This window comes from Corvus kubaryi, unplaced genomic scaffold, assembly GCF_017639235.1.
Source record: "Corvus kubaryi isolate FWS band 111438036 unplaced genomic scaffold, C.kubaryi_AGA036_p1.0 37308, whole genome shotgun sequence".
NCBI classification, from domain to species: domain Eukaryota; kingdom Metazoa; phylum Chordata; class Aves; order Passeriformes; family Corvidae; genus Corvus; species Corvus kubaryi.
The window spans coordinates 21,456,641-21,475,316 of NW_024581096.1; the positions used below are offsets into that span (position 1 = coordinate 21,456,641).

At 40.9% G+C, this 18,676-nt stretch overlaps 1 protein-coding gene across 16 annotated transcripts in view; it reads left to right on the plus strand.

Moving 5' to 3' along the window:
• Nucleotides 1-18,676, plus strand: part of KATNAL2 (katanin catalytic subunit A1 like 2) — a 28,939-nt gene that overhangs the window by 8,786 nt on the left and 1,477 nt on the right. For 4 of the 16 annotated variants that reach the window (XM_042028808.1, XM_042028807.1, XM_042028811.1 and 1 more), the window contains 12 exons: nucleotides 456-498; nucleotides 908-1,031; nucleotides 1,315-1,362; nucleotides 2,010-2,105; nucleotides 2,616-2,714; nucleotides 3,501-3,578; nucleotides 6,759-6,857; nucleotides 7,421-7,484; nucleotides 8,721-8,839; nucleotides 10,928-11,019; nucleotides 12,539-12,649; nucleotides 17,967-18,207. In XM_042028808.1, coding sequence (XP_041884742.1) covers nucleotides 456-498; nucleotides 908-1,031; nucleotides 1,315-1,362; nucleotides 2,010-2,105; nucleotides 2,616-2,714; nucleotides 3,501-3,578; nucleotides 6,759-6,857; nucleotides 7,421-7,484; nucleotides 8,721-8,839; nucleotides 10,928-11,019; nucleotides 12,539-12,649; nucleotides 17,967-18,207 — 1,214 coding nt within the window. The remainder of the gene's footprint in view (nucleotides 1-455; nucleotides 499-907; nucleotides 1,032-1,314; nucleotides 1,363-2,009; nucleotides 2,106-2,615; nucleotides 2,715-3,500; nucleotides 3,579-6,758; nucleotides 6,858-7,420; nucleotides 7,485-8,720; nucleotides 8,840-10,927; nucleotides 11,020-12,538; nucleotides 12,650-17,966; nucleotides 18,208-18,676) is intronic. The other 12 variants (XM_042028809.1, XM_042028812.1, XM_042028813.1 and 9 more) reach the window with 10 other exon arrangements.

The following is an 18,676-nucleotide window of genomic DNA, read 5'->3' on the forward strand; positions in this document are numbered from 1 at the left end:
TGGCATTTATTCTGTCTTGTTATGTTGAACATGATTCCTCTTCAGAGGAGCAAGGCAAATTCATATTTCCCAATTCAGCAATGAAAAAAATTATTAGCATTAAATAAGCATTCTGTGTGATATATTAAATTATTGTACTTAATCTAATTTTGGGTAGCATCCATTTTACCATGAACATGATACTGGTTTTAAAATGTAAGCAGAGAAACCAAAGACTGAATGAGCTAAAATGTAACATGCTTAAAGCAAAACTACTCTCACCAACACCAGTTTGTTTTCAATAAGTTTTTTGCAAGCTTGCAGTGCTTTTACTCACACTGTTCCCGTTTATGTGTTATTATTTCCAAGGTCATTAATGTGTGCTTAAAAATATTTTTAAAGGGGAAAAAAAAGGTTCAAATTGCCCTTTTTTATATCCTTAATTATTTTCCATTTTAATATTAATTTTGCCACAGCAGAAAATAAACAACAGCTGAGAAGTGGGGGAAGAGCAAAGAGGTAAGAGAAATGTGTGGGCTATTTTTATGGGCAAAAAATTTTCCCAGTAAAAGCAATATGCACAATGGTTAAAATAATGTTGTAATACCAGGGGAGTAGCAAAGTCTAGAGCCATGCTTCTGACTGTGTGGAGCATTTCTTCTGTATGTGTTAGAGGAAACTAGAGACTCATTTCTCAAATGGAGAAGCAGACAATTTACAGAGCTTCTGCAGTGTGGATAAAGCGGTGGGGCGTGTTTGAAAAAAGCAAGCATTGAACTCTGCTGTGATTGAAATTAATGCCATAACTTCAGTGGAAGCAAAGTTAGCCCAGAAGTGCTTTATTTGACAGCTCTGGTTTTTAATCTTTTGGTATTTTGAAGAAAAAGGAGAAATTCTGGAAGTCTTGCATTGTTTTTCTTAATTCTAGGACAGCAAGTTCTTCTCAGAATGTACCAAGGGTCAAACAACAGACAGTGCAACGAGCAGTGTCAAAAACTTCACCTGGGAGTACAACAGAACCTAAATCCTCCACCAAAGGGAGCCCCAGACAGGTTTAAACAAGTTTTATCTTGGCAGCAGTACAGCTGAAATTAATGTGATTTTATCTGGGGAGTCTATAGGCAGCAAGAGGATGGGAGTTACACGATTAATATTTGTGCAACTAATGGGTTTTACTGATTATGTCATTTAAGGGTGCAAGACTTCAAGAGAATTTCTGGCTGTGAGTTGGGGGGCAGTCACAGGCAAAAATTAGAGGGAAAGGAGGTATATAATTCAACGTACACTGAAAGCAATCAGGGTTTTTCCATTAATACCAATATATTCATCCTTTAGTGCCAGAAAGCCAAACAAAGAAGTAAAGAAGAAAGCCTGGTATCAGTTGTAAGCATCTTCACAGTGCATAAGTTGTTTGAGACTGGGGGAGTGATTTGGCTCTGTAATGCTCGTGTCTGAGAGTCTCATTTTGGTAAGATTGCTGTGAAATCTACTTTATTATCATCCCTTTACAGAGGGTGAAGCAGGAACAGCAGGTTGGTTGGTGGGCAAGCACTGGGTCTACTGCAGATTTTTTTTATGGGCTTGGCTATAATTCTGCACCAAGAGGAACTCATCTCTGACCTGTTGTTACCCCTAAAAATACCCCAAAACATTACCTTTTGGATTTTACAGCAGTAACTGCTGTGAAGTGAATACATAATCCTAAAATAGCTCCTCATTTCTGAGTTGACATGCTGTGCCTTGTACTTGGCCTGTCATTTCCACTGTTCATAAGTATTGCTTCTTATGTAAAATGCAGTTTTCTGCTCTGTACATGGAATAACTTCTCTGCTGAGCTCCAGAGCCGTGGCTTTCACTGCTGTCACCAGTCAGGTGAAGTCTAACTAAATGTACAGTGGTGTTTGAATGATCGGTATTACTCTTGGAACTTCATCTAGGCCTATATGAAGAGATGGGATGACACCTATAATGTATTATCTTCAATTCATCTACTTAGCAACACATCTGTTTTAAAATGCATTTTTCTTTAGAATAGTGATGGTGCAGATACTCTAGATCAATCTGACTTTGGTTTAAGCATCTCAGGAATCCGCAAAACTGGAGTGGACAGCTCTCACCCAAGAAAGGTTGGTGGAAACCTGGTGTGTGGTTTATCAGAGAAATATGAATGTAGGAAAAAACCCACAAAGGTTTTCAAAAATATCAAATGGTAGGGTTTTCTGTCTGTTTTTATATAAAATGTTTCTGTATAGTCAGCTGAAGGGTCAGTTTTATAATTTGGGTAATAATTCTTTGCATATGAGGCACTTTTTGCATGAAATACTATTTAAAACATACTCAGGGAGGAATATTTCTTTTTTAAAAACCCGGTGGTAAATAACTATGGTTGAAGATAAATTTTGAATTCCTGAATGAGGTGATGAAAGGCTCTACAGTTAAATTGTTGAATTGACTGAGTTGTGTGTTCTGTCCCCATTGCTACCATGGGTTTTGTGTCAATTTTTGCCACAATTAGGACTGAATATGCAGTAAGGAATCCCACTGCTGTAATTGAAAGCAAAATTTAGTCCAGTGTATTTTTAAGAGTAGTGGTACCATTGTGGTAAAGTCTACTGTAGCATTTTTTTCTCCTTTAGGGCCAAATAATTGACTTCCACAAGATGATTCAGGATGCTGTCAGAGTGTCACCAGATGGAATTCCCTTGAACAGCCTTAATTATGATCCAGACCCATCAGTAAGTTTTCTGTTCATATTTCCATCCAATCAGTATGAACTTGAGTTTTGCATAGCCAGGAACAAAATAAAATACTACAACAATGTTGGTTTTGTTCCCAAGTGCTAAAAAAGGGCTTATATTTCTGAGAGGTGTATTTCCTCCTTGAAGGGACAGTCACACTTGATAGTGGTCTAATTTGATGACAGTTGTTTACTCTGATTGTGAAAGCAGGCAACAAATAAAAAGGATACCTTATGATGAAAAAAAAAATAAAAATAATTGCAGACACCTGCAGAACTTCTGGGGGTGAAATTCTGGTTCCTTTCAAATCAGTATGTCTCTAGCATTCGCCTCAGCTGAGACAACACCAGAGTTTAGATGGTTGAGATAAATTCTGTGTTAATGCTCCAGACACAAGCCAGAACTTCTCAGAGAGTGCATCCAGTGTACATGGTGCTCGTCTGCCTGGCAGCTGCTACACTGGAAGAAACTATCCAAAAAGAAAATGTCACAAATCTGTGACCTACAGTTACATTTTTCCCTGCTCTTAATGTATGTAGGGCATATTTAGGACTATAAGTGCAATAAGAAAGCTGCTCATTTTAATGTTGATTCAAGTTAGATTCTGTCAGAGGAAAAGATGACTTACTGCAAATATTGTTTACTTCAAAATTTTTATTATTACCCATATTTCTGCAGCTTTAAAAGTTGATATTACTATGATGTATCAGTTTTTTAAAAAATATTTAATAGTTTTCTAAAAATCCTTGCAGTCTGACAAAAACTTATGTTTTTCTCTTTCAGGAACGATTATTGAAACCACTTAGTGCTTTTATTGGCATGACTGGTGAGATGAGGGAACTTGCAATGGTTGTAAGCAAAGTAAGAGCAGATCTCCACGTCATTTGTAGAGAGATGTTGATTATCTTTATCAACTGGGAATGCTATTTGTTTCTTTCTGCTGTCACTGATAGTGCTTATTCCTGAATGTGCAAGTTATTTTTTTCTCCACATAGCTCCCCAACAAGTAATTTCTTTACATGTAGTGATGTTTCTTTCTGATACACAATGGGAGGAAATAATTAAGGCCATTCCTTTCTAATGGGGAACAGGTAATTTAATCATGCTGGGGAGACTGTCATGGCTTTCCTCTTTGCTCTTAGTGCTACAAAAAATGTACAATACTTCACTTAAAAGAGAGATTTAAATACATTAGCTAATACCAACTATTATCTAATGTTTTATCTAGCTGTGATCAGATGGTGGGAGAAACCTTGATTCCACCCTTTGGTTGAAGTTTCCATTCAAGGCCTAGGGCTGTAGTCAGTGTGGATGGTGTGCCAGTATCACAGCAGTATCTGGATTCTGAATGTATCTACTAGATGGCATCTACCAAAATTATTATTAAACCCTGATATTCCAGCTTGGTTTAGAATCAGAGAATCATTTAGGTTGGAAAAGCCACCTAAGGTCATCAGGTCAAACCATTCCCCCAGCACTGCCAAGGCCACCACTGACCCATGTCCCCAGGTGCCACATCCACACAGCTTTTAAACCCCTTCAGGGATGGGGACTCCAATACTGCCCTGGGCAGCTGGGACAGGGCTGGACAGCTCCTTGAGGGAAGAAATTTTCCTTAATATCCAACCTAAACTTCCCCTGGCCCAGCCTGAGGCCATTCCCTCTCCTCCTGTCCCTGTTCCCTGCGAGCAGAGCCCGACCCCCCCGGCTGCCCCCTCCTGTCAGGGACTTGTGCAGAGCCACAAGGTCCCCCCTGAGCCTCCTTTGCTCCAGCCTGAGCCCCTTTCCCAGCTCCCTCAGCCGCTCCTGGGGCTCCAGCCCCTTCCCAGCTCCGTTCCCTTCCCTGGACACGCTCCAGCCCCTCCATGTCTCTCTTGTCCTGAGGGGCCCAGAGCTGTCCCCAGCACTGGAGGTGCCTCAGCAGTGCCAGCACAGGGGACGGGCCCTGCCCTGGGGCTGTGGCCACACCCTGGCTGGGACAGCCCAGGGGCCACTGGCCTAATACTTGTCCTGTGCCTTGCTTTGTGCTGCCTGCACGATTTGCACTCCCTGTGCATTCTCACGTGGTGCAGTTGAGAGATGCTGCAATTGTAGGCTCTGCAAGCAGTGCCCACATACCAGCACTGCTGGAGCAGCATCAATGATAGACCATATCCCAGGGCAGGCTTGGGGATTCTTCCAGGATGTACAGCTTGACCCCTGGAGGGAACCACAGCATTGTCAGCAGCATTTCGTTTCACTCCTGGGCTGAGGTGCAGTCTAACAAAGAGGCTCTGGGCTGCTGGGGATCTGTGGGTACAGCACAGGTAGATACTTAGCATCCACCACCTGTGGATGAGTCACTCATCTCAAAGGATTCATGGCACCATGAATGTGTTGGTAATGTTGTGACTTTCTGCATATAAACATCACAAGTGGTATCAGCTTGGGTAAACCTGCTCTAATCATCTTTCTAAAAAGCCTGGAAGATTTTCGCGTACAGATTTTTATAGCTGTGTATGGCCCAAATTCTTGGTCTGCAAGTCTTGCATTTGTTGTTTAGTAGAACTTAAGAAATGTCTTAGGAAATTTCCAGCCTTAAAGTAAGAAAATTCTCATCTGTTTCAGTTCCTGTCTGGTCTTTAATTTATGGTAGACCTTTAAAATAATGCTGTTCTTGCTGCTACACTAACAAAAAAAGCAATAAAAAATTGCTTTCCCTTTGTTATGGTATGTTTTTTGAATTGTGCTCCATTATGGTATGTTCCTAGTTGCTATGGTAATCAACACTGTATAAATCAATAAAAATAAATAGCATGTGATATCTATTTCATAACACAATCTAATTTAATTTGGAAACAACTATGGAAGTCTCTACTTAATAGCAGAAGTCTGGTTCATCTTAATTCACTGTTAATAGAAAGGGAAAGTGTAATCTACTCTATATAAATAATTTTTTCTAATTGTATTAAATCATCTTTTCCCCTTGGATACAACCACGTAATTTTTCTTCCGTCTGTATGCACTATTTTTGTTGGAGAGCAGAATTTATCCCAATTATTTGTACTGAGGATATGATATGTTTTGCAGAACAATTAGCCCCTGGAACACAGAGCCACAAAATATTATGAAGGCAAATGGAAAGATTCATAGAAGATTTGGAAAGTTTGATGAATTAAATGAAATTAATTTATTGAGTGCTTCAGGGCATAGACTAATTACCGTCTATTGTTTGATAGATGCTTAGGAGAAAAATTTCTTCCTGTTGCAGTTTCTCACAGCTTTTCTTGCAGCATGTAAAATCTTGCTTAGTGTGCAGTAAATAGCAATTTTTCACTGTTGCTTACAACACGAGTAATAATATAAGTAATAGGTCATAACATTATAATAGGTAATAAGTGGTAGGTGCAACCATAAAGTTACTGAGCATCAAGTTTAAAAAAAACCAAAGTATTTTCATGTTGCACATGAGTGAGCTGTGGAACTTGTGACTACAGAATAAACATGTTTAAAAAAGAGAAGAGAGAAATTCACTGAAGAGTGAATGTCAAAAGGTGTTTCAACTCAAAGACTAAGATGTAATTTGAATTGTTGAAGTCCATGGATGGGTGTAAACTTGAACCAACACATCCCTATTATTCCTTTTACTTCTTTTTTTAAACATCCAGTACTTGCAGCAATAGATACAAAATATTAGGGTTGGCAAACCTTCATATCACGATCGCTCTTGATATGTTTGTTGGTTACTAAATCGAACTCACAGGAAACAGATCTGAGGAAGATACACATTTATGTTATCATACATTTTTATATGCTGAGCTCAGCATGTACATTTGGCAGGAATACATCAGGGAAACTGGGGCCTGGAGGGGAAGTGGAGGGGAAATGATTGCTGTGTATGCCTCCCTCCTGGGAGATCCCTGGTACCTAGGGTTAAATTATACAGCCTGTATCACTTAACAGCACTCTTATTTTATCGCTGAGTCGATCCTTTTACTTTGCCAGAGTTCATTATCCTAGTGCAGAAGGAGTTTTGCTAACAAGATGTGATGTGTGTTGCAGGACATTTATCTCCATAAGCTGAACGTGAAGTGGGATGATATTATAGGATTGGATGCAGCTAAAAGGCTGGTCAAGGAAGCAGTTGTTTACCCCATAAAGGTAAGGTGCTAAACAGGTTTGAGAAACCCAGTGCTGGGCTTGCTAGCTTGTTTCCTTGTAATTAGAGTGGTGTTTTAGAGTTCTCACTATTTCTGTGCTTTTGTAGGCCATTCATGTTAGAACTGTTGGTGTTCCTGTTTCCTGTCAGAACTACTCCTGTTCCATCTAGAGCAGCACAGGCATTCTCCTATAGGAAAATTACCTTTCACTATTAAAATTGTAAGAGTTAGGTACAATTCTTTGGCACCTTTGGCATTGTAAGGAGTGCTGGATTTGGCCTACATTAATTCCATGAAAAATGACTTACAGAAGAGAATATCACATCAATTTCATTTGATAAAAAAAAAAAAAAAGAAAAACCACTGGAAACAGATTTCAAATGTTAAATAGTGTTTTATCTCAGTACTCAGATTGTACATGTCACATTGTTTTGGTGCAGTTTTATGTCTCTCTTCAAATTTCTTATGTTTCTTGAATGTGGTAGGAGCAGTGAAGGTACAATCCTTGCAGTTTGTTTTAGATGATACATTTTTAATCCCTGAATTACTTTTCTGTTTCTACAGTATCCAGAGCTGTTTACTGGCATTCTGTCCCCTTGGAAAGGTTTATTGCTGTATGGACCACCAGGTATGGAGGGCTTTTTACCACATCTTTGTGTTTGTCACTGCTTCTTGTTTTGTCCCACGGATAAATCATTGCTGTTAATTAGATGAGATTGAAAAAAAAGTACGTGTTCTGTACATAAATTAAAAGGAGAGACTGTTGGATGGTTATGTCCATCTCTGACACTCAAACCTGGCTCTTGTCCTGAGCTTTGGTTATTTTTATACTCAAATCTTCCAGACACAGTACTTCCACTAACAATTCAGGGGAGTGAAAACTCAGACCTTTGTTTTCACTCAGCTTGGACCATTTTAATCAAGTTTGGCATGAACCTAATCCTATGATACGTCAATAAATCTGCCATGGACTTACCTCCTTAGTGAAAAATGTCCTTCCTTTCTTCTGCTTTTAGGGGCTGTTTTGGGAATGGGATGGAAGCTTTGCCTTCTGTCAGCTGGGTGTTTTCCTTGTCAGTGCAGCTTCCCTGCTCCTTCTGCCCCACTTTGACACAGAGGTGTGGCTGGAAGGGGACAGAGGGCACAAGAACCACCCGAGTCAAGTTGCAAAGCCTGTCTCTGCAGTATTCCTTTTGTTCCTTTGAATGTTTAGATGTTCCTGCCACAGAAGGCATCTGACCACTTCAGCATGCACTACTTCAGGATTTGGAGAATGCAATTTGCAGTTCTGTATTACCTGAGTTTCTCCAGACAATCCTGAAAGGGCCACAATATATTCCGAGGGCTGGAGCCCCTCTGCTCTGCAGCCAGCCTGGGACAGCTGGGGGTGTTCAGCTGCACAAGAGAAGGCTCCAGGGAGAGCTCAGAGCCCCTGGCAGGGCCTAAAGGGGCTCCAGGAGAGCTGCAGAGGGACTGGGGACAAGGCATGGAGGGACAGGACACAGGGAATGGCTTCCCAGTGCCAGAGGGCAGGGCTGGATGGGATATTGGGAAGGAATTGCTGTCTGTGAGGGTGGGGAGGCCCTGGCACAGGGTGCCCAGAGAAGCTGTGGCTACCCCTGGATCTCTAGGAGTGTCCCAGGCCAGGTTGGACAGGGTTCTGAGCAATGTGGGATGGTGGAAGGTGTCCCTGCCCATGGCAGGGTATTGGACTCAATGCCATTTAAAGGTCCCTTTCAATCCAAACCATTCTATGTGGTTTTTACTGTTTTTTCCCAACTGGTAGCAGAATGAGGGGAATTTATTCAAATGTTTGCGTTGCATTCCTTTGGAGAGTGAATTTCTCAAACACTGTTGTTTGTAGGTACTGGAAAAACTCTGCTTGCTAAGGCTGTTGCCACAGAATGCAATACAACCTTTTTCAACATATCGGCATCCACCATTGTCAGCAAATGGAGGGGTGACTCAGAAAAACTTGTCCGGGTAAGAATTATTCTCTTGTTCATTATATTTTAACATCATGTTCCCACTTAAAGAACTGGGGTTCAGCACAGAACTGGAAACAAGTGTTCCTATGATACTCATAATCTTTCCTGATTTAGACAGAACATGACTTTTTTTATACTAGTTCTGAAAGCAGGAATAACATCACTTCTGCAGAAGTCTCATAATGGATTCTTGCTGTGGGACTTCAGTTCTGTAATGTAAGATGGAGCAGATGTTCTGAAGGCAGCAGAGATCTTTGAGTGCCTGATTAGGAGTCAGACAGTCAGAGTTCCAAATCTGTGTGCTTAGTGACCCATTCAGAGCACTTCACATCCATTTTGCAGGGGTTGGCTCGTAGGCGCCCTGCAAAATATTATTTGGATTCCCAAATTCTCTATTGTTCTTCATGGCACTAAATGGGCAAAGAACTCCCAGTCACAGAGATCTTCCAGTCAAACACAGATGTAATGTTGTTTCAAGGAAGGTAGTTTGGTGGTAAATGGGTAAATCCATTTTTGTATATACCCTAGTGAGAAGTGTGCATGGCTCAGCTGTGGTACAAAAATATTCAGGGGTTCAGGTGTAGCATCCTTACCCATCTGAATCTCTATATAATATCTACCAGCTCAGTGGAAATCCACAAGCCCTTAGCCTGCCTTACCCTCATCTCTTGAGCTGCACTTAAAGTAAATGCAGAGCTCTTGGAAACAACCACAGCAAACTGTTCTCTGCAAATGGCATTCCAGGCATTATTATTCTCTCTTGAAATGTAGGCAATGGCTACAGCACACTCACTAGTCCTGCCTCCTTTGTCCTTTAAAATAGCATATTTTTCTTCTGACATTGCCTCCCTCTTTTACTGATCCTCTTGACATCTGTCCTGACTAGCTTCCTGGAATTTTCTTTTCTGGCAGGAGTATGTGGGGACAGTCTGGTTTCTGCCACCATCATCCAAATGGTTTTTGAACATGCCACAGCATTTACGTTGATATTGAAATTGTGGCATTTTACCCTTAATTAAACTAATGGCAGAATCAAAAAATGAAGTAAGATTGTGGATTGGGAGAGCTCTGAGAAAAGTATTGTGTGAATTTATGTCCTAAAATCACATGAGGCTGGCAATGGAGTTTTCTGAAGTTGGGGGAAGGATATATGGGGTTTGTGGTCATTTGGGGGCATATCCACTCATCCTGTTTTCCTCAGTTCTACACTGTATTTGTGTGATTTTATATATTTTATATATTATATGTTATATATTATATTTTTAGTAAAATTGTATACTGGTCATGGTCTACTTGTTACTCTGGGCACATAATTTAAACCCTGTGTTTCATGCTTACAGTGAAGAAAATAATACGTATCTTTTAATATTTTATTTTTTTAAGTATTCAGATTTAAAAGTGCTGGACTAATATATATTGTTAGTGATACTTACCTAAAAAGCCAAAAAAGCATTTTACTGAAGAAGAACTGACAGTGTGTTCTTACTCCTAACACAGGCCTCTCCATGTCTACAGAAAATTAGATGAAACTTTGTTCTCCAAAGAGCAGATCCACATTTTTTGTTTCAGCTTAATAGTCCATTTTTTAAAATCTTGATTGTTCAAGCAATTTATATTTGTTTTGTTCAGGAAAAAAAATGAGTGTTTGATTCTTATCAAAAGAATCAGTCCTTTTTCTTTCATTGTGCTTCAGCTGACCTGCAATTTTTTTTCCTCAAATCCTTATTTTAAAAAAACGTACAAATGGAGCAACAACAAAAGGCACATGTTTAGTCTCAATAACAATTTAGGAGTTCCCTGAATCCTCTGTTGGATCATTTTCTTCTATCCCATTATTTTCAGAGGACTCTGATAGGATTTAGACAGAAAGATTTACACATAAAGACAGGATTACAAGGCTGTGTTCTTTATATCTCCTTTACAAACCTCTCAGAATCTGAGAGGACTCAGGGACCCTCAGCCTACTCAGAGCCTTTTGCTAGCAGATATCCTTTGGGATGTGGGTGCTGTTAATTTATCTTCCATGCCTTTGGTGTCTTCTTGTGTTAGTTTCTCTTTCACATTTATTCTTCTCTCCGAACAGGTGTTGTTTGAGCTCGCCCGGTACCATGCTCCTTCCACAATTTTCTTGGATGAGCTGGAGTCAGTTATGAGTCAAAGAGGCACTGCTCCTGGGTAACTGGTGGGACCACTTTGGGGATTAAAAGAGAGAGGTGTAGTGGTTGTGTCAGTCACAGCAGCCAGACAGGTTGTGTGAGGATTAGCAAGGGGCAACAAGAAGGAGGGAGGGGCAGGAGTTTACAACCAGTTGTGCTGTGCTTTAAAGGGATTTGAAGTGGAAATAAAGGCAGTGGTGGTGGGGAAACAACAGGTGAACTGTTAGAGGTAAGTTAGAAGCAGCTTATTTTGTGACACTTTGAACATAGGCATAGCAAAGTAATAGGGAGTGTACACAGTGGACTGGCATTTTCATTGGTGACAGATTTTGGTGGCATTGTCAGGACTTCCCATTGCAGGAGTGGGAGGATGTTGTTACTTTCATCCAAGATGTAGACAGTTTTTAGTTAAAAACACGTTTAGAAGATTTGGAATGGGAAAGAAGCAGGAGAAATATAAAAATACTGTTATAACCATTAGGAACCCATTACAGTGGATTTTACATGCAATGAATTACATGATCACTTTATTTATATTGTATTGTATGTTTATATTACACGCCTGCTGCTTATAAATAGAATATGCCCTATTGTAAAGATACTACTTGTAGTCATTCTCACTCAATAGATGCAAATAATGTGCCAAATTTCTCCTTCATATGTACTTTTAAAAGCTCTCATTAACATCACTGGGTTATATATTCTAATAAGGGTTTTTATCCTAGATGTTGTACTTATTTTTACATGTACTTATTAAATACTGACTTGGCATTGATGTTTGAATGCCTTTGCAGAAATAAGTCATTAAACCTGAAATTCAGCCCTTACCATCTAAGGTCCTGATGTTTTTCCTGGGTTTGATCCAGGACTGTCCAAGAGCTTCACATCTGGAACCAAGAGTTCCAGCTGGTTTTCTGCAAAACAGATTACCTGTATCAGGGCCAGAATTCTTAGCACTTTGCTTAAGTTCTCCTTTCTTGAAGAAGGATCCTTTCTGTGTCATCTCTGCTCCATTTCTAAACTCGTATCAGTATGGCATATTTTTCTGTTTTCTTTTGATAGAACATTTTGCAAAATGTTGAATTCAGTAGTAGGTTTTTCTTCTTGTGGTCACTTCACATTCACTCACAGAAAAATGCTACCCTGAAGAGGTAGGTGTACAAGTTATTTGATGGCAACTATCACATTTTAAGAATTCCCTACTATAGATCAATCAATCAATCAATTGGAGCCTTAGCTCTTTTCCAGTAAATATTGGTCTTGCATGGAGATTAACATGAAGAAAAAAATAAAAATAAATATTTTCTTTGGATCCAGTGATAATGAATTCTCCTCACTTTAATGCACTGAAAAGAGTCAATTTAAGTAATCATTAGAAAGCTTGATTTTAATGCTTAGATGTTAGCTAATGGAGCTTAATCATGCTTTGAACTGGGGCAAAACTGTGACAAGGGCTCAGTTGCTGTGAATGACGCTGTATAAATAAAGATGATTACTTTAATGCACTGAGCAAATAATATTTCTCTGAATCTTGGTAGTGGTGAACATGAAGGAAGTCGGCGGATAAAAACAGAATTACTGGTGCAGATGGATGGCTTGGCCCAATCTGATGATCTTGTATTTGTTTTAGCAGCTTCCAATCTGCCATGGTAAGAGATCCAGAGAGTACATTTTGAATACATTTTCATGAGCTTCTAAGCACAGATAAAGATTTTATTTAGACTTCTGCAGAAAAAGCCTTGATATTTGGTTAAAGCATTTAAAGATTAATTTGGAGCTTTTACTTTAAACTCTTCAATTCTTGCTATTTGTGTCACATGAGAATAATCCATAATAAAGTCAACATATGCTGGTTGTACCAGCTGCTAATATTTAAAATGGAGTATTTGACTTTATAGGCAAGTTATTTACTATGTTTAAGCTAAGAAGTGTTTTCAGCCTGGAACTATAAGGTGCTTAAAACATCTGGTGCTTTGAAAGATACTCCATAAATAGGAATGTTGGATTTTACTGGTATCAAATGTGACTCTGAAAAGTTGAGGGACGAAAATCTTCAGTTTTTTTAGCACAATTTAGTATAGAAGGAAAAACAATTTAAAATTGCAACTGGGGAATTTAATCATGTTGGTTCTCAAACTGGACAGGACGTGTATTGGGAACAAGGCAAGCTGGAGAGCATGAGGAAGGGAAAGTAACATTTGTAGTGTAACAGCTGTGGATGCTCAGGAGAGGAGTTGCTGATCCTCATAGCACTGAGATCTTTCTGGATACCCCTGTTCCTAAAGGCACATGGACCTAAGTGTGTCTGTTCCCGTCTCACATGTAGAGGAGCACAAGCCTGGAGTCAGAAAAGCAGAAGACAGCAGTCCTGTTTCCAGGGAACTTCAAGCCATGGTCTGGGAGTCGTTTGCTGGAGCCCAGTGGGAGGTGTTCCCAGGAGTGACCTTGTGTGAGCAGCATTTCAGCAGCATTTCAAGTGGCAAAACTTGAAATTTGACTTGAAGGTGCTTCGTTTAGTGAGGTGACACTTGCCCAGCCCTGCAGTGTGACAGCCACAGAGCAGGGCACCCAAAACCAGCTGGGAGTCAGAGAGGGCTCTGTACCCACAGAACCGCAGGCTTCATTCGTGGATTGTTTTTCAAGATTAGTGATTTTTGGCTGAATCTTACAAAGTTGCCATGGGGACAAATGTTGGAAAAGCCTCTCTGTGTGACCGGAGGGCTCTGGGTTGTGATCAGCAGGCTGTTGGGAGTGTCTGAGTCTGAATGCCACTGGGTGTGTAACCACAGCTGCTTGCTTTTAAGTACTTATAAAAAAGTCCTAAGTCCTAGAGCATATGTTATTTTGAACATACAAATGCGCATTTGTGCATATCACCAAATGTTCTCTCACAAAGTCTGTGGTAATGTTTATTCCTCTTGTCAGCTGATCCTCTCCTTGGCAGGCCTGGCTAAAAAGGTCCAGGGAACAGGCAGATAGAATTAAACAAGAGGAGTGGAGTTTTTGCCTGAGAACTGAGGCTCAAAGGTAGTATTTTCAATCAGTCCCATGTGGCAGGTAAGCCCAGCTTGTCTTGTCCAGGGCTTCCAAGCTTTTTAACTGGGAGAATGGCTGTGTGAACACCTAGAATTTGTGTAGAAGTTAGCTGTACAAATTAGGCTGGTCCCTGCCCTGGGCCAAAAGTGTGAGTACAGAGCCACCACAGCCTTTTTTTTATAACCATAATAGCAAAGTTTCTGTGTTGGTTTGGGGGAATTTATGTCTTGGACAAACTCATGAATTTAAATCAGTGCAAAATCCACCCCATTTTGGTACAGTATCTATATAAAAGGAACTGCACTGGATTCAATTTAATTATGTTCCAATTGTGTAAGAAAATGCTGAAAAAAATAACTGCTCTCTGTGTGGACAGTTAAGTTTGAAAGAGAATTAATACAGTATTAATACATTTTTCTCTGTTAGTAATACACTGTAAATGTTTATGTCATTGCAACATCATTGCCCTTTGAGAAGAAGAAGAAGCTCTGTGCAGTGCATTGCACCTTTCTGTGGTCTCTTAAATTGTTCTGTGAGATAATTATCCATGCAGAGAGATTTCTGCATGTGTTTTGTTATCCCGTGTCTGCCTTACACAATCAGTAAGCTTTCTGGGAAGTTGTGTAAAATATACAGAATTCAGTTTTGAATATTTTACATATTTGATTTTTGACCATTTTGTAATAGTGAAGTTCTAATTTCTGCAAAATTGCTTCTTTGAAACATCAAAAATGACAGCCTTTTTTTTAAGGTTGATGCACCATGACAAGGTTTCTGTTTTGAGGGACCTGCCCTGAAACAAAGCTGTTCGTCTGTGTTGGGACCAGGGTGGCAGCTGAGGTGTTCACTTCTGAGTTTTGTATCTGAGACTTTAGAGCTTCCTTTTGGACTTTCTTTCTTGTGGGCAGGTTGGATTTTGCTCTTTCTTAAGCAAACCTAACCCATGAGTGTACTGACTAGAGTGTCTAGCAGAAATGTGCCTACCACAGAGAAAATGCTCTAAGAAGTGGCTGAGCAAATGTTTAGAAAGATGTTTGAGGGAAAAGCCTGAGCTTTCACGTCATTGAGGTTCTCCAGCCTCGAGGAGTTTGGGATTATCTGCCTCCAGAGAGGTCAGCAGGTTTTGAACCTTTTTTAGGATCCCAACTATACATTTACAGATTATTTTTATGAGCATTAGGTTACATTTAGCCCCACTGTCAGACCCAGACTTCATCTCCACAGGAATGTTTCATAACAAAATTTCAAAATACCTACTGCTACCTAAGTTGTGGCTTCACAGCACAGCCCTGTGCTCTTGCAAACATTTGTTGTTAAACTGGATTTCAAGAGATTTGTTTAACATGGGTATTTATTGATCAGGGGGAAAAAAATAGTACCAAGCTGCTTTTAGAAGAAGGAAAAGAAGTCTAAACAAAGCTCTTTACACTGTCCTAAGCTCCACTGCAGCTATTGATCTTCCTCTTCAGCCTGTGCTTGTTGCCCAGCCCTGCTTCCTGCTGCTCATCTGCAAGATGTTTCTAGACAAATTACTTGTTGAAATGATTGAATGTAATTAAATAAAATAAAGGCCTCGTTAGTGAAGGAATAAAGAGATCCTTAATCATGTAGTGAATGTTTCTTAATGTATCAGGACATTTAATTCAGTTTTCATTGTAGTGCTGTTTTCTTCTCATCCTTACCCTCAGGGTGGGTGAAGTTTTGGTGCAGGCCAATAGATCCAACCCAAACCATTCTGTGATTCTGTGGTGCCTCCTAACGTTAATTACAAAAATTCATCCATCTTATGGATCTGTCGAGCTTTGTTTATCTTTTCATGAGCATCTCTCAGTACACCCATTGGCTATTGTTTCAGAGAATATTTAGGTTGGCTCAGGGCTTTGTATTCTGCTCTGGTTAATGTCACTTAACCTTGCATTTGATCACTGACAAAAAACAATTCAGCAAACAACCTAAACACTTCAGATAACAAAAACATTGTTTCTGTATTTCCCTCTTCAGCCAGCAGGTCACTGTAACCTTCTGGATAAACAGAATCATAGAATCACAGAATCATAGAATGGTTTGGGTTGGCAGGGACTTTAGAGCACATCTAGTTCCACTCTCCTGCCATGGGCAGGGACACCTTTCACTAGACCAGGTTGTTCAAGCAACCTGTTCTTGAATACTTCAGGTATGGAGCAGCCACGGAGCAACTGTGGCAGGGCTTCTCTGGGCAGAGCAGAGAGACTTCTTTGGAGACTTACTTACAGAACATGGCTAAGGAGGCTTATGAAACTGTGACCTTGGGGGGACCTGAAGCAGAAGGAGTGATGGAAAATGTCATCATTTGGAGGATTTCCAGGCTATTTGCAAAGACTGGCTGTGATTGTCCTTCTGCAAAGGTTTTTTAGAGTACCTGTGTGGGCACCTCTAAAACCCTGAGAACTTCTGCCCTCTTTACACAGATGATGTTAATATGGGTATTAATAACAGCAAAGTGTTGTCAGCCAGAGTAATTCTTTCCAGCCAAGCAAGGTGATTTTAAGAACTTGAGCTGAAAAATACATTTGGAAGGTGAAAGGAGACTGGTGTGGTTCTTTGTCTGTTCTGGGTGGGACCCTGTGCAGGAGGTGTTGCACTTAACACTGGACAGCACCTGAAACAGCCTAAAAATATCAATAATAATAATAATAATAATGTCACTATAGCGACAGCTGTTGCTTAACAAATTCTGGTATTTACTTCTAAGGCCTTGCTAAGAAGCACAAGGATGGATCTGAGTGCATTCCTGTTGTCCTCTGGATTCCTGGTTTTCTGATTTTTGTGTTCATTGCTTGGATTAGTGCATGTGGAACAAGGTTTCCCAAGCCAAGATATTGTTTCTGGGGAGAGGGACACTTCTGTTCCTGCTGAGCTGACAGCCAGGCATGCTGAGGTCTGGCAGGCACCTGTATGAGGGTTTGGGAGCCCATTTTTGGGGTTTTTTTTATGATGTGCTATGCCATAGAAAGCATTTGGTATTAAAAAAAGTAAGGACAAGTCACCAAAGTTCAGCTCTAGTGTTGTGCTACAAATCCATCTTGAGCTGGCTTTGAGCTCTCTGTAAACTAAAAGGGGTTTCATACGAGCACTCTATTTGTTGCTTTAATGTTGACTTTTCTGGGAAAAATATTTCACCCAGGGAATTGGGAAAGATAGGGGCAGGTTTATCTAAGTGTCTCTGCAGTCCCAGGTTGCTGATAGAACCCTCCAGCAGCTGATTCCTTGTACTCAGCCAGCACAGGTAGAAGTAGTGCTTAGGGCTTCTGTTCTTCTGCCTGCACAAGAAACTTTGAAGTGGGTTTCCCCTAGGTGAGAGTTTCTTGCCAGGTATGAGGACTAAATAATATTTTAAACTGGAATAAGGAGTCTGTGACTGAGTGGGGCCAGTAAAGAAAGATTGGTACAGGACCTTTTTCTTATCGTTTTTTAGACAAAAGATCATAACCAGTGTTGACATTGACAGAATCAAGGTTTTTGTTCACTGACACATTTATCCAGCCTGTTCACCCTTCACATGATCCTTTTTATAAGGATAATGTCTTTTGTGGCTGTATTATTTATAATTTGTATTGCAGGTGCAGTCTCAGTTCAGCGTCCTGTTCTGCCATAATACATGGCCTCACATCCAAGACCTTCAGTCTGGATTTTACACCTACTGAACATCACTTATTAAGTAGCAATTAATTAGTCCTTAGAGTGCCCCAGACAGGCAATTTGTAGTGACTCCTTAATAGCACAGGGGGAAAGGGAGAGGTTGTTGCTGATGAGACATGCTGCAGATGAGTACCAGGGTGAGGGATGGAAACTGCAACTTCTGGTTGTTTTTGTTAGCCTCGGTGTCACAAGCCAGCATATCACTGAACAGGAATACACTGGATATTTAACCCTTTTTGTTTTTTGGCACAGCTACAGGCAAGGATCTTGCTGTCAAAGCCACGTCTCCACTCCGAGATGCGCTGAGACACTCTCCTCCTCTGCTTGCAGGGAGCTAGACTCTGCCATGCTGCGGCGGCTGGAGAAGAGGATTCTGGTTGACCTGCCCAGTGAAGAGGCACGGCGAGTGATGATCCAGCACTGGCTGCCCCCTCTGAGCAACAGCGGCGGGGTGAAGCTGAGGACGGATCTGGACTACAGCCTGCTGAGCCAGGTGGGCGGCACTGCGGCAGGGACAGCGGTGCTGCAGCTGTTCCTGGGCCACAGCACTGACCGAGGGCTGGGACAGCACCTCGGGCTGCAGCCACTGCCACACACACAGCTGGGAAAGCGCCTCAGCTCACCTGGCTCCAGCCAGAGGGACACTGGTGGGACACGGGGCTGAGCATGGCACAGGCACGGGGAAATCGCCGGCTTCACTCAGCTCTGCCTGCAAAATGGTGTGTCCTGGTTCTCTCTGCTGGGCAAGCTTTTCAGCCTTAAATACAGGGAGACTTCCAGCAACAGCAGATTTTATCACTGTTCTCACCAAGCTGGGAGCACTCCAATTCTTGAGGGTAATGAACAGTTAATTGTGTAGGGAAGGTTTGCCACAGCTCCGCTGCTGCAGCAGAGAAGAACATTTGACAGTGAAGAGATTCACTAGATACCCAGGCTTCCTTCATTTAGCCCTTTGTCACATC